The sequence below is a fragment of the Xiphophorus hellerii genome, chromosome 14 (assembly GCF_003331165.1).
Source record: "Xiphophorus hellerii strain 12219 chromosome 14, Xiphophorus_hellerii-4.1, whole genome shotgun sequence".
Classification (NCBI taxonomy): Eukaryota; Metazoa; Chordata; class Actinopteri; order Cyprinodontiformes; family Poeciliidae; genus Xiphophorus; species Xiphophorus hellerii.
The window spans coordinates 14,652,537-14,674,300 of NC_045685.1; the positions used below are offsets into that span (position 1 = coordinate 14,652,537).

The 21,764-nt window shown below is 37.1% G+C and overlaps 1 protein-coding gene across 1 annotated transcript in view; it reads left to right on the top strand.

Annotated features, from left to right (window-relative positions):
- The window catches only part of LOC116733291 (glucosidase 2 subunit beta-like), a 145,518-nt gene that overhangs the window by 39,346 nt on the left and 84,408 nt on the right, over nucleotides 1–21,764 (top strand). The window contains exon 9 of the mRNA XM_032584088.1: nucleotides 10,667–10,753. Coding sequence (XP_032439979.1) covers nucleotides 10,667–10,753 — 87 coding nt within the window. The remainder of the gene's footprint in view (nucleotides 1–10,666; nucleotides 10,754–21,764) is intronic.

Here is a 21,764-nt window from a genome sequence, read left to right on the forward strand (position 1 = left end):
CCTTCCCAAAAGTGAGACCAGACTTCCATTATGCTGAACAAGAGATTCCTGACTCTGCACTTCTCTTATTGCAGCTAGCTTAGTGTATTTGTCTCCTGTAAGTAAAATTAGATTTTCAAAGCCTAGTTTTCAAGTTTAATTTACCATCTGCTAATGAATGCACAAGAAAATCTGAAGAATATAGGCTTCATTAAAAGTTTAGAAAAGGGTTATTTTTTTATTATTTTCTTTTTTAGAAATACAGGAAATAAATCAAGGATTTATGACAAACCAATGGCTTCAGTTCAACATCTCCAAGCCGCATGATGAAAATACAGAATAAAATTGATAGCTTATGTAGTTTGTTCCTTTTTTGTTCAAGTCTGGCTTTACTCACATTCACAATGGCTTCTTTTACTTTACAAAAAAGTTTTGTTTGATTTTGCTGTTCACTGGACTGGAGTTGTTTTTGTTTGGGTTGTCAGTGGAGGTAAAGATTCTGTAATGTATTGAGGATGGTGGACAGCTTGCAGAGAATCATGGATGACGTATGTTTGTATGTCACATGACAAAATCTGAACCCAAGCTTTTCAACCAACAGCTACCACAAAAAAATGACACACCACTTCTTTAAGTAGTACAATAGTTAGTAAAAACTGTGATTAAAACCAATTATGCTCAGCCAAATAAGTGGGGGTCTCTGACTAGAACAAAAGAGTCATAAGATGCTGGTCTGATGGACTTCATGTTTCCTGTAGACAACAAAGCTTAGGAATACGAACATATTCCTGTTGCTACAATTGGCATTAGTGGAATACATTTTTTAAATAACAGAATTGTGGATGAGCAATTCTTGTTAAATACAGAAATATTACATAGTTCATCTATTGGGAAAAATCCTGCTAAATAAATTAGCATAGCCTTGTATCTTGTAGCCTTGTGTTTTTGAAACTTAGTTGGTTTTTAAACCAGGCTGGAATGTGGGGCGCATACAAATTCTCTTTATGTTTCCTTTTAACGATAGAAATTAAGCTTAATTGCATTCTGCTCCTGTAATATTCCTCACACAGCTCATAGCCATTCTTCCATCATTCTTTAAAGTCTAGCTGGCTAATTAATGAAGCTGTCAATCATACAATACATGCAGCACCAAGAGGAGGAAGAAGATTCCTTAATTGGAAAACTTTCCCTCTTTTCCCTTGGAGAATAACAGTTGAACGTCTTTTATCTGCATCTTCTAGAACTACTTAGAAATTTTCAAGAAGACTGTGGTGAGGAAAGTGCTTTCCATGAAGATCTTTCTCCAGAGCAGCAGATACTTCATGGTGAATAATGGTGGCTGCCAAGGTGGGAGGTTTGAGATTGAAGGTGTTTGGTTTATCAGATTAGATTTAAATGGAGGGCTCTTTTATCTTAGTAAACTTTTTTCACCCTCATAAACTTAGACAACTTTTCTCAGACAACTTTTCTCAACCATTTTTCAGCTTTTATAAGTTGTCTAAATCTATCACAAAAACATTTTTATTTATTTACTGTCACTGTCATATTTTTTCCCCGCCAGTACATCTGCCTGTTTTGTTTGTTGAAATTGAAAGAACAAGAAGCTTTGCGTACCTTGTAAATACATCTGCTGGTGCATCTGAACACATCATCATCATGTACCCTACCCTAGTAATCCAGGTGACTCAGCCATGATCGATTAGTCCCCAGTTTGTGTCCAGATAGCTACCAAGACTCAACAGTTCTTTGCTCTTGGCCCATCTTGAGGCCCTTTGTGCTGATTCACTGGTACTCTGGAAAGCTCTCCTCGCCCTTAGTGCCTTTCCTGCTCAAGGCTCTGGTCAAGAAACCTCTGCAAGTAACCCCCTGTAGGAGCCAGGTCACGTTCCATCTGGTATACTGAAAGGCGCTGACCAGTCCTATGTATTTGCAGAGCTTCCTCTCAAAAAGTTTCTTCCAAATGCTGGCAGATCCAATACCCACAGCATCATAGATCTTCCACTGTACTCATTTGTGGGCATATTTTTGCCTCCATGTTTATCATGCTTGTTTCACGGCAGACCTGTCTAGATTGTTTGTTTACTCAAAATCTCAATCTTACTCCAACATGCCCAGAGAACAAATTGCCAGTTTAAGATGCAGTGGAATTTTTCAAAGTCTACATGTTTACATTTGTGATAGTAGGTATACAAAGCTTTTTTTTATGCTGGCACCCTCATACTGCTGGTTGGCATGCTGCAGACAGCATTTAATAGTTGTTGTGGAGAATTGGTGTCCTGAAGATGCCACTCTACTGCTGTTTTCTATCAGAGCTTTTTCCGTGTGCTGATCATTCTGCTCCCGGGGTTAGGGTTAGGGATAGGGTTAGGGTTCCTGGTTCAGGCTAGTGGGCAGAGGCTAAAAGAAACTAACCTCTGTGTCATTTCATATTTGTACCCCACAGAAACAGAAAGTCATGGTTTTACCAATTAGAATTTTTTAACATTTTCACCAGCTTAAAGAAACAGATTGTAGAAAAGCTTCAGCCACATTCATTGAAGGAACTTTGCTCTAGGGATTTTGTTAGAAGAAATTATTTAAAAAAAAAAAAATCCCCTATTGAATAAATGCACTCAAAAGGTTGGGATTTTTCAATTTTAATCAGTGTGAGATTATACTACTGCAATAAAAAAAAAAAAATTAAAGGCCTTTTGCACATCTTGGCTATAAATGTGCTCCAAAGTGAATTTCTACTGATCTGTTATTGTGCACAGGACCAGTTTTGTTGTCATTCCCGTTTGCTCCCTCACTGCTTCTTTTATTTATTTTTTACTCATGCCCACCCCTCACTCCCTTTGCAGAGTGACATTTATTAATTAAATATGGTGTTCTGCCGCAGGATGAGCTTCCCTTTCTACTATCTCCAGACACTAATAATTACATTGGCATTTAGCTCCATGATAAGCCGACCCTATGGCCTTTATGAAATGTTCCCCAGGCCCTAATACTGAGGAAAATATAGACAGATGACAGGCTGTAAATCGATCCATTGGTCTGTCTTCTTTCTTTTTATCTGTGGAGAAGGAGCAGTGTTCATTAGTCTGACAAAAGTGTCTTACCACACCACCTTTTTTAAGCATCACTAAAAGTGAGTTTTGCTCAAAATGCTACTTGGCTATTTTTGTTCTTATTTGGCCTGATAATGACGGTTTAGTACCATTAAGTAAATGCCATCACCCTTTGGTGCCACCTTGATTTATGGTTCTTCTGTACTCCATCCTTAAAGTTTAAATAGGTAGTCATGAGCTGGTAGCATGGGAACTATATCATCTGAAACTATGCATATCTCAAGTGAAAACTAGTATTATTGTAGCTCAGTATAATTTGAGGAGTGCTGCTATGTCAGAGGTATGGGTTAATTCACACACAGGATATGTTCTTTGTCCTAGATCCTTGGGATTTCCATTGTAAAGATTTCAGTGAGGTTTTGGAGCAGTTGGAGAACACACAGAGTCTTTAACACATGAACTGATGAAACATTTGCTCCTGGTTTGTGTCTTAATTAGAAATGTCCAGATAGAATCTGGTTTTATTGAATATCTTACATTATCTACAGTGTTTGCATTTTTTTTTAAAAAAGGCATCGTCTTTGATGAATGGATTACCGGTCTCAGTATATTCCAAGGTTATAAAAGTCATAGTTGGAGACAGTCAGTTTTACATGGTACCATTGCTATGGTAGTGCTGTGGTAGAAATTGTCAAATGTCAAGGTGGTCTAATAATCTATGCATATTTAGCAGCATTGGGAATACTTGTATTTCCTTTTGTAGATTGGAAATACCTTGATTCCACAAAATTGCTCGACCTTACTAATGTTAGCAAATTGTAAGAATTTTATACGGATGCAAACCCAGTCTCCTTATCTACCACAATAACTTTCTACAAGAGTCCAGTAAGATGTATTTTGCCTCTGCATATAGAAATACAGTGTTGCATTTAAAATTTTATATTTTGAAGTCAAGTCTCGGTAACGGTCGTCTTTTACATGGTCAAACTAATTATCTCTCATGCCCTGGAAACACACACAGCAGCTTTAATACGCAAAGAAAGTTGTAGGAACAAACTGTCAACCTCACTTATTCTACATCAGATTAAGTGAAAATGTCCAAAAAGCTTTCAGAGTATTAAGTTTGATTAGCCTTTACATAATTACTTTGCCTTAGGTGGCCTAATCAGCACTTTGCAAGATGATTATGTGGCTTATCACCATTAGCTCATTCAAAGGACACTTCAGTAATAATTACTGTACATAATGATTTTGCTTGTAAAAATCTCTAATGCATTAGTAAGTTTCGAGGAGTTGTCTGGTCTTATTTTATTTTCTCAAAAACGGGATTATTAAGAGCTAAAAAAGAAAACAACTGTATGATCAAAGTTATGTGATGCTGTGGGCCTGTTTCTCTCAATTGTAATCCTGTAATTTAACCAGGTATAAAGAAGGTCTGTGTGTATTAAAAGGTTTCTTCCAGTGAAGGTGTATGTTCAGGTCCTGGAAAACAGAAACCCCATTTTTCTATGATGGTCTCATGAAGAGGATGTTCAGCATTGTTGAGGAAAATTGTGGAGAAATTTGCTGTAATATGAATCTAAATCTCAAGTACATCTCAAGGGCAGTATTTTCATTTTAACATAAGACTTAAATTGAAATGATTTAATCTTTTATTTATTTATTTATTTATTCTCACCTTATCTCTAAGCCTGAGTCCACCCACTCTGGGGAAAAAGCTCATTTCAGCATCCTGTTTCTGAGATCTTGTTCTATCTGCCAAGATCCAAATCTCATAGGTGAGGGTCAGAACACGTTTAGGCTCTGCTTCTTCTTCAGACCAGAACATTTTAAATAGTATCCAGTAATACTAATTCTCTGTTGTTTTATTAGTTCTTTTTACTGTCTAGAATATCTCTTAATGTAAATCTTAATAAGCTTAGTTGGTTAAAAGTCTAAAATGCTAGTTAGAACACATATTCCAAAGAAAATTTGTGAATTGAGGATCTATGCTTGCTTCCAAATTATACAATAAATGAGTATCATTGATCACTGATGCATTTGCTTAGCATTTTGTGTCGTCTTTCTCTTGAGTCCTGAGTGACTTACTACTAGATCGCCTAATAATCTGTACCTTTCCTTTGACATGCTGCCTTTTATTAACCAGCTGCTGGGGGAATTTAATTACTTGTGTGATGATGATGAACAGTAACTCAATCTCGATATTGTCCATTGTTTTGTCTCAAAGCTACATACAAATTTGCACGTTTTTGATGTGATGATCCCCTCCCACTTTGGAGACTCAATGCAAACACAACCAGGGCCATATCTGGCCGGGTCCTTCAGTGCCAAAAGGCTTATTGTTTGGTTAGTTTCTGAGGAATTCTGGAATAGGAAAAATGATAACTAACTGGTTTTGTTTTACTACCTTTGCTGGCATAGTCAGTAATGCTTTCACCATGTATCTGAATATGGGGGGGGGATGGCCAATTTGTGAACAGTCATTGTTTTTTTGTTTTGTTTTGTTTTTGTTTTTCTGCACTTACTGATTGCCTGGTCATTTTTGGAATGAAACCTCAAATGTCTGTGTCAATCATCGTCCCTCTGTGCCAAAAAAGCTGCATGTTGAAATAATCAAAAAATAAGACCAGTTGAAGTTAAGAATCTTTTCCAGACCATGAAGTAGAGAAAGGAGGAAAAATAGACAGCGTTGACAGAAAGACAGACAATTAAAAGCAGCAGTCTGCACAGCAGCAAGCACCCAATCTTTCCAGAAATCCTTTGCTTCTCCTTAAAGTGTGCTGTAGTTCACCTTCAGTAGTCTACATTGTCTGGTGAGCTTTTCACACTAAACAACCACATACCTATGACTAAAGATCACCTATTTTTTCAGATTCTTACACAAAAATAGATTTCACCAGCAAGTGCCAAAAACTCTGACTGTGTGAACCCTGTTTGGTGATTAAAAAGAACACAGCATAAGGGACTTTCAGACTGGCTTTAATTCCTGAGACAGGGGAATTAGAGTAAGTGTGCTTCTCCTCTGCAGTCTGTGCTCTTATACCAATACTGTGTGGGAGACATAATATTTTCACTTGTGTGGGCTCATGGTAATAGATGTCTCATCTCTTTGTTTGTGCTGTTTCCACATATTTGCAAGGTGATACATTTCATAACAGACTGGAAACCCGACATTCTCATGCCAGGTAGATATAAGTAATATTTGTGCAGCTGTGCCTCTGGAACTATCTGGCTCTATCAAATAACATATCTGTAACCATGTTATTTGGTCTTTCGTCTCCTGTAAGGCAGTATTTTTGCATAATGTTTTATCTGCCTCTGTGTTAGTTTGACACTATAAAGTGTCGAGCTCATTCCTCAGAACCGTTTTCACACGTTGAGTTACATCTATTCAAACTGCACCAGGGATGAAGTTTATAGACCAAGGTGAGTCATTACAAGCATTTATGTTAGGCAGTTGAATTTATTCAGTATAGTTTGTTTACTGGTTTTATTATATTTATATTTTAATAGGGCAATATAATAGAATATAGTGGCTTCTATAGTTCTCCACACTGTAACTTCAAAGGATGCTAACATGTCACACTGTGTGAGCAAGATGGTTTAATAATTCTTGAAATTAACTCTAGTCAAATATTTGTTTTTAGAGCTAAGGGCGTTAAGGCAAGGCCTGACAATTAGAAGAAATACATTTTGCAGACTGTCACTGTAAAAAATTTATTAAACTCTTAATTTAGCAAAATTACTAATGCATACAGCTACTCACGATACAAAAGAAGGTGGAATATGTGCCGTAGCCATTTCTAAAAGTTGAATAAAATAACACTCAATCGACATCAAATTTGTAGTGTTATTTTGAATAAGAAGGAAAAAAAAAGCAGGACGGCTGAACTGCAGGAGCAAATTGTTTAAAATAGGATTCAGGAGAGGTTAAGAGGAGAGAAAAGTGGGAAAGTAAAAGCCACATTCACTCTAGTGCCTTCTTGTTCTCTTCTAGTCTCTAAATTGATGCCCTCATTTCCCCCCGCATCATCTAAGGCCCAGTTTACTCTCTGTCACTTTGTACAAAGAAAAACCAAACTCCAAACCCTTGAAATTGAAATTGAGATGGGTGCTAAAGAGGATGAGCTCAGACATATGAAGGGTGAAGTTTTATGCATGTATTAGTGTTGTGTTGGGAAGATGGCTGTTTTGATTGTGTTTTAATACTGTGATATTTTTATTTAATAAACCTGAATATTCTTTGATAACTACATTGATAAAAAAAATAAAAGTTTTCTTTGTTTAAAAAAAAGTATTTTAAAGGTCTCAAATTTAAGTTGTCAAAACTTGCAAGAACCCTGCAAACAAGTCCTGGTAAAATTGTTTTGTGTTTTTTCAATAATTGAACAATAATTATTTAGCACTGCTTTAGTCACAATCAAGATATTCTTTTCAGTTTTGAACTAATTTGTGTTAACCACCTGCTGGAAATATTGTCAGATATTTTTGATTGGAACCCAACATACTGAGCAAATAAAGATTTATTTCAAAAACCTGCTAAATAAGCATCATGAACAGTTTAGTTACAGTCTAAAAGAAGATTTCAATCTGCCTGATGCCAAGAAAAAAAAAAACTGTCAAGCCAGTGAGATTAGTTAAATCATTTTAATGGTGAGATTTATTAAAAGTAATGTTAATGGTAGCACATCAGAACAAATCAAAGTAAATAGAGTTCTTGTGTTTCTTCTGAGAAAAACACATTTAGTCCAAAGTCTAATTTCCTGTTTATATCTCTCCACCCGCCTTAGGTGGAGGTTGTTTTATTTATACTCAGGTAAATTTGTTCTGCAGCCAGAAAGCAGGTTGGCACATCAATTTCAAAACAGCAAACATAGTGCAAAGAAATTTAAATGGAATAGACATGTGGTAGAAAGGATACCCTGAACATCAATAATGGATAAGAATATAAAAACATGTCCAATGTGTTTAAAACAAGTTTCAAAATCTCTGTAAAAGCACATTTTTTAGTGTTAGGTTTCAGGCGTTAATATTAAAGTTAGTAAAAATGTCTGCTTTATTTATCTCATGTACAGCAGCAAGAACAAAGTTGTTGTTTTTGTTTTACTGATGTATTCTGCATTTAGGGAGTGGAAACCTCCATCATAACTACAGCTCCATCTATCTGTTTTACCCACCCAATATGTAAGTTATCAGGAACAGTTGTGCTCTCAAGTTTTCTTACTCTGGAAAATTGTATTTTTCAGAGATCATAAATGATGACACACAAAAAACTTTCTTTCAATCATTTTTAGTGATCGATTGAAGAGATTTATTATTTAACAACTTTGATTGCTTTTTCTAAGTCATTATAGCTGAAAGTAGACTAAGTTTCACATAGACTAGTCCTTACCTTTTATTTACCATTTTAACATTAGTGACAGTTTGCATTCTATTGTAATGAGGCACTTATAGATCTTATTTGTTAAATACTCCCATTCTCCTCGGGGAAAAAACTTTCCATTTCTTGTGTATTCCTGTCTGAGCCTGACTTTTCAGATTTTGCTGATGTGCTTCAAAAATACTGAGTTTAGGAGACTGCTATGGTCACTTGATAACCTTTACATTTTTATTTCTACCGCATCTAAAACAAGTTGGCATGACTTTGGATCAACATTATTAGCTTTTTCTTCTTTTGCTCTTTCTTTTGGTTTGTTATTATGTTTGTATTTCCTTTTAAATCCTGTAAAGCACTTTGTATTGCCCTGTTGCTGAAAATGTGCTATATAAATAAAATTGCCTTTACCTTTAATCTTTACCTTTTATTTGAGAGTTCTGTACATTAACTAAGATTATGTTTGGGTTTTATTTTCCTTAAATATCAAGTAGTTTTCCTGTTAATTAAGACATGGACTAGTTAGTATTTCTGAATGTGGCTTGGTTTCTGCAGAATGTGGCTTTAAAATTGACTTGGACAGGGAAAGAATGACTTATGAACATCGATGATACAGATACATATGCTGTGAGGATGTGAAACCAAGCCATCTTTGTACAACCTCAACCGAGATTATGTCAAAAGGGATGAAGGGGCTGCTTTCAAGAATTCACAACTAAATCCTCAAAAAGTGAACATTAGCTTCGAGCGACACTCCTGTTCAGCTCAGTGTTTTTTTCTTTAACATCCAATTTCAGTTTGTCTTTGACTGAGAGGCACACAGGAACTTGATGCCATTTAAGTTTGTGATGATTCAGTGGACCTGCCTTCGAGTCTACATGTCCAAATTCACAGTTGTGTTTATTAGCTTAGCCTAATTGTGCGTGGTATCTAAAGGTCAGTGCCTGCTGTGATGTATAACTCCCAGTATGGCTTCCAGGTGTCACCGTTTCCAATGAATAAACTCTGAAAACTGTTCCGGTTTCCACCCAACTGCTGCCATCTTTCCCCCTCAATGTGCAGCAGTGTTACATTTTCTTACATTTTCGTTTCTCTATTATTTATGTCCTTCCACACCATCCTGACACTGATGGGCATCTACTGATACACACCGCCTGAGTGACTTCTATTTCAGCTGGCTAAAGGCTGCAGATTAATTTGCTTGTCAGTTCTTTTCCCCCTGCGGAAAACCGTTTGTGTCGAGACGGGAAGAATGATATGCATGTCCTCTGGTGAATTAAAAGATGCTGACTATTACTGCAGAAACGCTCTTCTTGATTAATAGTTTGCTTTCTATAAGCTTAAAGTTCACTTTGGGGCTCTAAAGGTATGTTTAAAGAGAAGGACATTTGAGCAGGTTGAACAGAATTGATATTAACTGGAGAGTTTATGAGTTATGCAATGTATGTTTTCTTTTTTAATAAACTCATACCTTTGCAGGCAGTCTGCACAAAATACCCTACTATATTGATGTCTGTACAAGGACCCTTAACATTAAACGGTTTAGATGAAAGCTTAGGCATACATTAAGGCCCAGTCAAAGCCTGCTACTAACATGTTTCCCAGGTTGTCTCTTGGTAAGCTTGGAATGTCCTTTTGTGATTTATTTTAGGGCTGTATAGGTATGGAAACAATAAAACTGAGGGTTTGAAATTGTTTGGTTTTCCAGACTTGTTTCTCCTTTTCTATTTTCCAAAGAAAAAAAGCAGCAATAACACTTAATATTGCAGACATTTACATGTTTAAACAGATTTGTATTTACATGGCATTCTTTATCATTAGTTTACAATATCACAGCTTGATTGAAACATATTTTTCATTTGTTTTTTGATTTACTAAATAGGCATACATACTGTGCGTCTGTTGAATAAGTCAATTAACAAATATGTCACGTATATTCAACAAATAACAAGGGCAATTACATCATTTAACATTACACTTAAATTGCATTCTTCTTCTTCTACACAATTAAGCCACACTTTGAGTTGAGCTGTCCCCCCAAAATCCCAATATATTACATTGAAATTTGTGTATGTAAAGATAGAAATTATGAGAAAATTCATGAGGAATGAATAGTTTTGCAGGGCACTGACTTTAAACCACATACACTGGCTGTAAATCACTGCAGCAGGTGAAATTAAAGAGATTCTTTTCTATTAATGGTTGTATTTTGATGATTTAACTGTTTTTATTTATTTATAAAAAAAATGTTTACTTTTACAACCAGACTTTGCTGGGTGGAGGCCACCAAATGGATCTGAGCAAGTTTCAAAACACCCTCTGGGACGTCCTAATACGAGGCGATGGCTACAAGGTAAGATCAAACACTTTTATCTCGAACTTTCATTGTTTTCATTTGGTTGGTTCTTTGTTGGATTATACAAACGTGAAGCTCTCTTGCAATTGTATTGAACATTATGAGAATTTGTAAATGCTCAAAAATTGAAATTTTATTGAGATTTATTGATTTGTCACTGGTCCACATTAACTGTGCAGAAAACATTTTCTTCTATTGGAGTAGCAAAAGCTCAAGAAAAAAATGTTCACCTTTGCTCAATGGAGAATAAAGGTATTCCCAGTTTTTACTGATGCTTTCTAAATGAGTTTGTAAAAACTGATGCCTTTACAAAATGTCAGGTACTATCAGGATTTCTTTTCAAATAATTAAAGTAGCCAGTGTTAAAGAAATTGCTGATTGCTCTGTACATGTCTTTGCACACTGCCGCAGCACAATCGTCATAAATGAGCAGCTGAAAGAAAAAAAGAAGGCAAAAATGGTACTTTAATCCTCCTTAAGCAACTGAATGCCTTCTGAGGTTAAGAGCTTAAAATATTCAGATAAAAATATATTTGTTTTCAAATTTCAACGGGCTCCATTCTAAAACAAGAACATCAAGCCGTTAAATGGAAATATTATTGAAGTACAATGGCTGTAACATTCCACTCATCCTAGAGTTTACGTAAGCTTAGTATTTCAGTGTATCTTTATGAATGCATGAGTTATTCTTGACAGGGATCATATGTTGACTTGATGTTATTTAAAAACTCAATTAAAACGGCGTGAGAAAAGCTGTAAAGTGTTGTTTCAGAGAATTCACTGCTGAAATTCAGTGACTCAGAAACAAGTGTTTGTTTGTACAACACACGTCTCATACTACTCTCTGTTTGCATCAAATGTTTAAAAGCTTCATTACTCCTGTAGATGTCACAACATAAATTACCGTATTTTACTTAGCTTTGTTTAATCTGCTCTCACTTCCTAAAGCGCTAGCATTTCTTTCTGAACACAAAATTATAAAAATGTTTTATATATATATATATATACCCAACAGCCAAAGCCCGAAAAAGACGCTGCTCGTTTCTCTCCATCTCCCGAACAGAGATACCATCCTTTCATTTCCGCTTCTTCAGATAAAAAGATGAGACGGGAACAAGGCGAAAGTGAGGCCTATCGCTGGGCAGCAGTGATTGAGTCCCTTCACTAAGCCACGACGAGAATCTGAACAAATAACTGAGTCTGATGATAACTAGCTAGTCATTTCCATAGACAAAAAAAAAAAGAAACATTGGGGATCAGATTAGATTTCACCATATGCCAGGCTTATCTCTGTGCTGCTTCACAGAATATGAATCATAAGGAAAAACTCCCGCACCCCATCTTTTAATAAAAACACACTATTAAAAAAAACATGGAGCAGAAATAAAATGATTTTATTTCTACAGCTATTGCTAGGAGCTTTGCATTGTAGAATATCCTATCCTGTAAGAGTTTAAGAAAAAAACATTTCCTCTTCTGATCAAAGGCAGTACAATGTGCTTTTTAAAAAAATTTTCAATTAAAACAAACTGGCACAAAAATGCATTTAAAACTATGTAGAGTTACATTTAAATCTTTTAAATCCTAAACATGTATGCACCTCATGTCCTACCCATTTACAGGTAGTCAGGTAGTTGAAAAAAACATGTAAAAGGCTGAAAGTTGTTTGTACTGCAGTATCTCTGACTGAAGCAATGACCCGAGTTCTCCAACATTGAATTTGGAAATTTCTGAAGATTTTTTATGTTCTTTACAACCCTCCCAACTATCTGGTGGGAACCTAAACGTACATCCTGGTTTGTTACAGTTGTAGATGTTTTGAACTATTTAATTCTTACTCTGACTTTAGCTATGGGCAAGTTCAGACCAGCACAGCAACTATTTTCTTGTAGCCATCTCGTCTCTGCCCCCCTGCAGGCACACTCACATCTATTTGCTGCACCGTAAGGACTGATTGAGACTTTAGTTATTTATCTATTTATCACTGAGGGCACCACTCCAACGTTATGTTCTAGACACATAATGACAAATTAAAAAAAAACCCAAAAAAAACATACATCTTATGAAAATCAACACTTATCTGCCTTACTCATGAAAAACAAGAAGTCTTGTTGAGAATAAAACATTGTTTTAGGTTCATGGTTGTGGAGCATAAAAGTGCTTTAAGGATTAGATTTGTTCTTCAGACTACAAAAACGGCACACAATGTTATTTACAAGCTACAATAAGTTTGGTTCTTTAATTGACCCTCAGCTGTACGTCTCTTAAAAAACACTCACTGGCTACTTTGTTCACCTGTTTAATTTCTTGTTCACTCACATAGCAAATCAGTCAATTGCATCTGGAAACAAGAATTTGGCATAAAGAACATGAAGACATGTATTAATTCTCCCATGTATGAGCTGCTGGTGGTGTCATAGTGTGGGGGGATATTTTGGCCCAATTTCTGTCCCTTAGTACCATCTGATTGCCATTTAAATGCCATGGTCTAGCTTGGGTTTTATTACCAATCACGTCCATCCCCTTGTGAACACAGTAAGTAGTCATGCAGCAGATTCCTAGACAACACGGTAAACCTCAAAAAACCTTGAAATAGTTTGCTTTGCATGGCAATGTTGAATTGACTGTGCTCTAAAGGTCTCCACAGCTAACGGATTATAATTCAGTCTCCACAAGGACCAAAATCCTCCAGGAATATTAGAAATGTTGTTGCATCTATTCCATGAAGAATTGAGGCAATTCTGAGGGGAAAATGCTTCTAACCTGTTACTCGCATGATGTACCTAATAAACTGTCCGGTGAGTGCAGATAAACAAAATTACTTGATTATAACAGTTCTTTATGCTGACGTGAGGAAGTCAATCGTCAGCTTTATATGCAGAACAGCTACAAATGACCCCATAAGTACTTTGTTATTGGAAACTGCCAGTGACACTCAATCATCAGAGACACTTGTTTGTCAAGAGGTTGTGAACTCACAGTGAGGCATTTTTGTACGTCTCGCTCTCTTCATTCAGAGTAATCAAGCATCTCAGCTGCAGTCGACATCTTCCAGTCACATTCCCTATTTAGCGGTGAGTGGGACCCGACCTTTATTCCCTCAAGATGGCAAAAATCCAAACTACAGATCAGGAAAAGAGCGTGTTGCAGGCCACACTGCTTTGAGACCAGTGACAGATCTGACCTTTTCACGTTGATACAAAGGGACTGGGTGTTATTGTGTTGGGTTGAAACCTGACACAGTAGCTACAGCAGCTAATGGCGTGTTTTCTTACCACTCCGCTTCTATACACAATGCACATCCTGGCAACGGGAGAAAAAGGTCGAGACAGAGCTGTCTGTGAGGAAGGAAAATAAGTGAATCGTCCAATGTCTTAATTAGGAACTAATTATTTCACTTCTTCCTAGTTAGAGAAAAGCCGACCCTCTTCCACTTGGTCAGATAAATTGCTTGGTTTTGGCTGACCTCAGTTACAGGTAATAAAAACGGAAAGATATAGGGATTTGTACTGCTCAGTCAAACCTCTTAATCAAGGAGGCTCTGTTTTCCACCATCTTTGCTTTTTTTTTTTTTTTTTTTTTTGCTGTGGTTTGGGTTTGTATATTTTGTTACCAGCTACAAAGTTTAAGATATTGAATTGGAAATTTAAAGGCTTTGGGAATGTTGCTAATTAAGAGCATATATAATATAATGGCAGAAAGAAAGAATATGATGTCTATACCATGCTCCTCACAAAACAGGCTCCACGTTATTATTATTTGAAAAATAGAGATAAAAAAGTCCACTTGTTACTACTTTCATATGATTTAAGAGTGAATATCAGCCAGTTGCTGATTTTGGTAGTTGTGTTTGCAAGGTTAGTTATAAAAAATAATCAATGTTTTGATTAAGTTGACACTAAAAAGATGAGTCATTGCATCAAAGTCAATATAAACTGATCTATTCTTATTTGCCCAAAATATGTTTTTGAGGCGTCAGATGGATGTATGTTTATAAACAGTTTATTTTAGTATATAACGAGCGTTAATAAATGTCAGTAGTAACATTTATTTTTCATCAGTAGCAAATTGATGGACAAATGGAAACACACAGTGCTAGAGATAGAGTAGTAATTAAATAAAAGGTGCACAGTTACATAAAGGATGTTAACAGTTATACTAATTACCTTTTACCGTTTTACCAAATATGAAAGTGAAGCATATCCTCCTAAATGAGGGCTTAGTTCTCCCCTACTTATTTATTTAAGAAAGTAAATATTTCATATTGTAATTAATCATATAGTTTCCTCTTATCTAGACAGACCCTTGTTCCTCCTAACCAAGTTGTGGGAGTATTAAAAATGGCATGAAGTATCGACTATTATGGTTAGTATCAGTATTGAGTATAACATTTTAGTAAAGTTGCAACCCTAGCGAAGGTGGAACGACATGGACAACAACCTTGTTGGCAGGTAGAAAAACCCTTGTCAGCTGCCTGCAGGCGTCATCCTGTAGGCAGGATAATCCTCACGCTCTATAGGCCTCACTTAACTTCCTAAATTTATGTAAAGTGTCTCCTACCAAAAAATAATATACAACGCAGCTATATTTTAGAAAAGCAAGAGTCATTAAAAGTAAAAGCTTTGAATTTTCCTGAGGGTGGACTAGAATCAGAAGCGTCTTTTTGGGACTGTGCGGGAGCTTTTGGCAGTGGATACTGATGCACTGTTCATAGTCCATTTGTGTGAACATTTAATGGACCCCCTGCCGTTTTGCTGTCTCACGCTCACAGAGGCCTTAAGCAAACCTGACATCCACAGCATTTGTGGGACATTCCAAATATCTATCACAGCACATTTTCTCCCCCCACCCTCTCGTCGCTCCTTTTTAAGTAAAAACAACTTTGGTGAATATTTTATGGGGAACATTGCCTCGGTTTCACCGAGAGTAGCACGCGATGACGACTGACAGGCCCCTGGTTGTAGCGTCTGCTTGGAGATAACCTTTCTTTTTGGTTTGTCTTCATGACAGTCCTACTCTTTTTTTTTTTTTGCCATCCTGTTTCCCTTCTGTCACACTCTCTTAGCCTGGTTTAGTCTGGCTGCTGTTCACTTAGCTGCTGCTTTAAATTTTAGTGTGACCAAAGAACTTCTGCCCATCCATCTGATACTGTTAGTTAAAATGCCAGCATATGGGTGGAAATCTGCTTTTTGGTCCACAGACTGCAGCATTTATGGCACTAAATAAAACAATTTATTCACTTTGAGGATCACACTGAAGCTTAATGCATGTTTGTTTCTTTTGGCAGTATAACACAGTTATAATTGAATATTTTGCTAATTGTAGTATAATGCCTTTGCTTTACGGTTGTATACTAAAGTAGAGTATTCTTTTGCAGAGGTTTGAACGACCAGGAAGCAATGCTTGGCTGGTTTAGATCATATTTGTCTTACAGATTGCAACTTGTTCATTTAAAGTTAAATCTTCCTTGTGTACCAATGTAAATTATATAATACCGCAGGCTTCTATACTTGGTTCGTTTTTTTTTTGTACAATATACAGTTGAAATATTAAAAAGACAAGTTTTTTTTCTGTCTGTCACTTTAAATCAAACTAAGCTTTTCCCATTTTAGGTTATGTAGCGATATCAAGATATTTTTTGTTTGCTTGTTTAGAGAGGTTTTAATGTTTCTCTCAATTCAAAAGTTTATATAAGCAAATGTCACTTAAACAATTCAGGATAGCCCAGATGACTTATCTAGTTTTCCGGTGGGTTAAACCACCAAACAAGTAGAGGCACACTTGTGGATATGGTTTTAGGTAACATCTCAAACACGCGTTTTTCTCATTATATAAAAAAAAGATAAAAGAACTATTTCTTTTTTAGACAAAAAAATCGCATAGAAAATAGACAGTCAAAACAGAGCAGAAATTTATGTGGGGATGCTGACTTAAAAAAAATATGCTAACACTGACTATGAAAGTAAAAAGCATAGCACTAATTACTGCAACACTAAGATAAAATGAAGAAAAATTATTTTAATACGTTGAACCTAATGACGGCTTTCGCCATTGTCTTCTCCCAGCTGCCAGTGTCAGCGATATGCTGTAAACTAATACATCATAAAACAAGACCTTTAAATAATTACTTTTGTTGTTTCCGTCAGTGTTGCTCAACCCCGGCCTCTTCCTCCATATGTCACATTTCTCAAGCGCATGCTTCGGTGATTGTCTTTGCTGTGATTAGAAGCTACACTTCATTTCCTACCCCAACATTCAATTTCGTGGAGGGCTGAGAAAACACTGTCTTTCCATGCCTTTTTTTGGGGTATTTTTATGAACGTTTGACAACACGGCACTTCACCACCATCGCTGCTGTAACGCTGTTTGCTCTTTCATTTAATAAACATTGTGCTTGCATGACTTTTCCGCCTCGCCTCGTGCTCTGTGTGACGAGCAGCTGAATGGTGTCGCAGCTAAAAGGGTGGCTCTGTTGTGACAACATTCGTTTGATGTTAAAGCCGGTAGTCCTTGGCTGCCACGTTCTCCCCTTCTGTTCTCTTACTTTCTTGTCACTGCTGTGTCTGGATCGCACCGCTGTTGCACATTGAGGACGCCAACTGGCATGACCCAAAAGTGTGACAGCGTCACACAAGCTGCTGATTTTCTCACCGCCCATAGCCATCCACTTTTCATGCCTGGGTGCAGGGAAATGAGGCGGTTCTCTCTCATAAAAAAAACAAACCTTAATTGACTCTTGCACTTATTTAAACTATAAACTTTTTTTGTTTTATAAGAAAAACAAATTGTATAGTTAAATGCAGTTTTTCCTCCAACAGCCTAACAAAAGGCATGCAAAGTAAATTATAAAGCACTTGCAAAAACAAAAAGTTGAGATTATCTGTAGACTTATTTTTTTCAAAGGTTTTTGTATTTTTGAGAGTCACCCTTGCTGGATCCGTTGGTTGGATCATTAACAGATCCAGAGCTTCACTCAGATGACATCAAGGTGGAGTAAGCATGCAACCAGAGCAACGACGGTTTAGATGAACGCCTATGCATGTGTTGGAATGGCCTAGTCAAAGTCAAGAGCTAAATCCAATCAAGATTTTGTGACCTGAAAACCTGAATCTTGATGGTAATATCTGCAAAAAACATTGAGCGAAATGTTCAGTCTTTGGGTGTAAAAAGTTGCTCTTTTAGGTCGACCTGGGTCTTTTCAGGTGAGACTTCTAAACTAAGCCTTCTAAGAGATGTGATGCATTGGTTAACGATAACAAATGTTCAGTTGTATTTACCACTTTTATTCCCTCAATATCAAACAGAATTTTATCTGCTGTAGAAACAAAGCCTGATATCATGCAGTAAAAGATGGGAACAACTTCGCTCCTTGAAAAAGGGATTTTGTTTTAAGAGCATTTAAAATTAATCAAAAGACTAACTCCTTAAAACCACCACGCCTCACTCTGTCAGAAGAGATACAGAAGAGTAAAGTGCCAGCAGCCATGTATGGGATTGGAAGAGAAAAACTACTCGGGGCATCTTTGTCCTCTGTTTGAACAGTGTCGCAGATGTGGGGTGGTGGGGGTAGAACAGGGATGGTGGGAAAGCAGGGGAGCGAACCAAGGAAAACGGGGCGGGGGGTGAGAGAGAGAGGAGAATTTTCTCGCAGCTGCCCAGCCTGAGGCCAAAAATATGTGGCGCTTTCCTCGTCACAGCGTCACCAGCCATCCATTCTCGCCTGTCATTATTTTACCTCTTGCAGAGGACACACGCCGTCTCTCAGGCACACATATGCACACTGGTACTACCACACACCGTCTGTGCTGCCTTGATCTAATCTCAAACATGGCCAAGTTGAACAGAATGAATAAAAACTCCAAGATATATATTTTTTTCTTGTTGCTGCTAAAGGCGTCCAGTTGACACCAGGCTGTTCTTCTGCATGATTAATCACTTGTCATCGGTTCTGTTATTTCTCCAAAAGCCAAAATGAAGCAACTTCTAATATTGAGTTTTCATACTAACAAACTGATTTTATGATTTTGGGTTCTGTACAAGCGACTATTCTGACTTGAATTAGTAGCCTTAACACTAATTTTTTTTTTTTTAATCATATGTACTTTGAAAGTATTATTAAACTGTACGAAGTGTTTATTGATTTGTGGCACTTTGAAAGTTTTCAAAACATAACATGAAAATACAAATGCAATGTAGACCACCCACTCCATTTTCTAGCATTTCTGCTAGTAAGGGAAAAAAATAATTAATTTAACAGAATTGTTTTAATGTCTTATGCTAACTTTTCCTACAAATGTGTCAGATGTGTAGATTTTGGAGCAATTGCAACATTTGCATACAGTAATGTCAGTGTCTTATGTGCCCATTTTCTAACAGTGCCTGCTCAGCGTGTCTTGACTCGGTTATAGGAGTTTTTTTTTACTAGTAATGGTTACCTGGAACCATAGGGAGGAACCTACTTCCCTGTGAATCCAAGAATGTAGAGCTGTACTGAAAATGCAACGCCAGAAGACTGGCTAAGGGATATGTGGCGAGATCAACTCCTTCACAAGAATCAGGCCATATATAAAAACTTAGAATAGTTACTTAGCACATTTGGAGCTTTCAGGAAAATGACAACACTGAAAACACATCATGGCTTAAGTATGAGGTGCAGGGGCGTGCCGTGGTGGCGTAATGGTTAGCGCGACCCGTATTTGGAGGCCTTGAGTCCTCGACGCGGCCGTCGTGGGTTTGACTCCCGGACCCGACGACATTTGCCGCATGTCTTCCCCCCTCTCCTTCCCCGTTTCCTGTCAGCCTACTATCATATAAGGGACACTAGAGCCCACAAAAGACCCCCTGGAGGGGTAAAAAAAAAAAAGAAGTATGAGGTGCAGACGTTTTTCAGTGTTTTACGTTCTGTTTTTGTTGCATGAACATCACATAAAGATTGCATTATATTTCTGACTTTGGAGTCGCCCTGCTAAGGCAACCCAACCCACTTAGAGCTGGTACTCACTTGTAATGGAAAACAATGGTGAAAGCTCTGTTCTACACTGTTCAGCTTAAGTTCCTTACACTTTCAATAATATGCCTTCAAATTTTCTGCAAATATGCATTATTTTTTCCTGCTAAGGGTAACTTTCGTCTACATGCACTACGACATGAGCAAAACTTGCAGCTTGGAATTACAAGCAACAAATCGGCCAGCTTGCTTCCTTTTTAGCAGTTGGTCATGCAGCTGCTAATAAAAGAAAAAAGAAAAGTATAACAACTTTTCTTTTATCGTCTAGGGTTATCATCAAAAAACATTCTTTATAGTACATGAGGCTAAAATAAATTTTTTTGCAAAGCAGAAATGTAACTTGCTTAGCTTCTTCTGATGAACTGATATTTTGATTTAAAATGGAACTTAAATTGCTTTATGTAGAACCTCCTGCTTTTGAAGAAAGTGATCATTTCTACTAACGTCAGCTCAGAAGTCTTTTTGGGTTTTAGAATAAGAAAATTTATTTATTTTTCTTCAGGCTGAATTTGCTTGTGATTTGCCTGTTACAAAAACCTACTTGTCACATTTTGAAAAGTTCCTAAGGACCTCTCTACACTAAGTCGTTTTGCTGGTGATGCTTACAGAATTGATTTTTCCCAAAAACTTGAACTTCAGAGACTGGATCAGCGCTCGGCTTCCACTCTGCCCTCCTGCCCAAGAGCTGAACCTCAGCAGAGGCCTCCAAGAATGTCACAGTCTGCTTCAGTTTGTATTAGCAGCAGTGTCACGAGGCAAAAGATTCTTTGTGTTCTGCAGATATTATGCTTCTGCCTCTGTCGCCATAAATTTCTGTTCTTCTGCATAATAAACGCAGCTCCATAAACAACTCAGCTTAAACGTGAAAACTAAATTTTGACGTCAGCACAGCTCAAGTCTGTGAGTTAAACATCTGTAACAGCTTTCCTTTAAATCAGAGAGCTGCTTAGAGTTATGGCTGCACAGTCTGTGCAATCTGTTCTGTGGAGTTTTGTGGCTGAAACATATCCATCAAACACGGGACAGATTGAAAGTATATTTCACCACATTTATTCTCAGAAACCTGCTGTAAGCCAGAATGTTTCTTGCTGTAGAATTTTGAAAAATCAAAAACCGATGCATTTGGAAACGGGAGAAAAACATATAGAGCTATACATTTCTCTGTGGAGATTTCTTCCAGTATTTCCTATGTTGTTGAACTGAAATGCTTGAGGTCATACAAGTTTTAATGTCTGGTAACCTCAGTAAATATAAAAGCAGCTTTCAAGTGAGTTCATACCATGCAAAAAAAAAAGAGAAGAAGTTGGCAAACATGGGTGATGGGGTTTTTGGGTTTGTATTTCTGATATTTAAATTTGTCCTCTGCTGTGAAACATAACTGTAACAAAAAAAGCAGAAACAGAAGACATCTCAAGGAAACACTTTTTTTTTATCACATCACTGCTTGGTTAACCTTACAGATGTCCAAATCTGCAGAGAACATATGAGAAAAGTGCGCTCAGACATAAGAATAGAATAGACACATTAAAACTGGAGGAAAGTCTGTAAAATGTGACACACCAGCTGAGCACACTGCTGTGGGAATTCAGCAAAATACTCACAGAGAGGAAGCTGTGTCTCTCCTACTTGGCTGTCATGAATGTAGGTCTGCCAAACTGAGCAACAACAACAAAAACGGGGCTGGAAGTATTACATAAGTAAGTATTCACTGTGATTTTGAACCCTGAATCGGTGGCTCACAGGCGGCTGTTTAAATTGCATCAGTTCCTCTGATGTAACTGTGTATAGCCCTCAACTCCCTTAGAGGTTTTAGTCATTTATTTTGATTAGGGCTGTATTTATAAGATTAGTCTCTAAAGAAAGTCGCCTGGGAGGATGGGTTGGCAAGGATGGTGGTGGGGGAACAAAATGAAGTCTGTTTGATCATTACAAATTCAGAAATTTCTGCTTGTCAATTAATTAGCCACTTCCTGGGTCTGCGTGTCCCTCTTTTCATTTGTG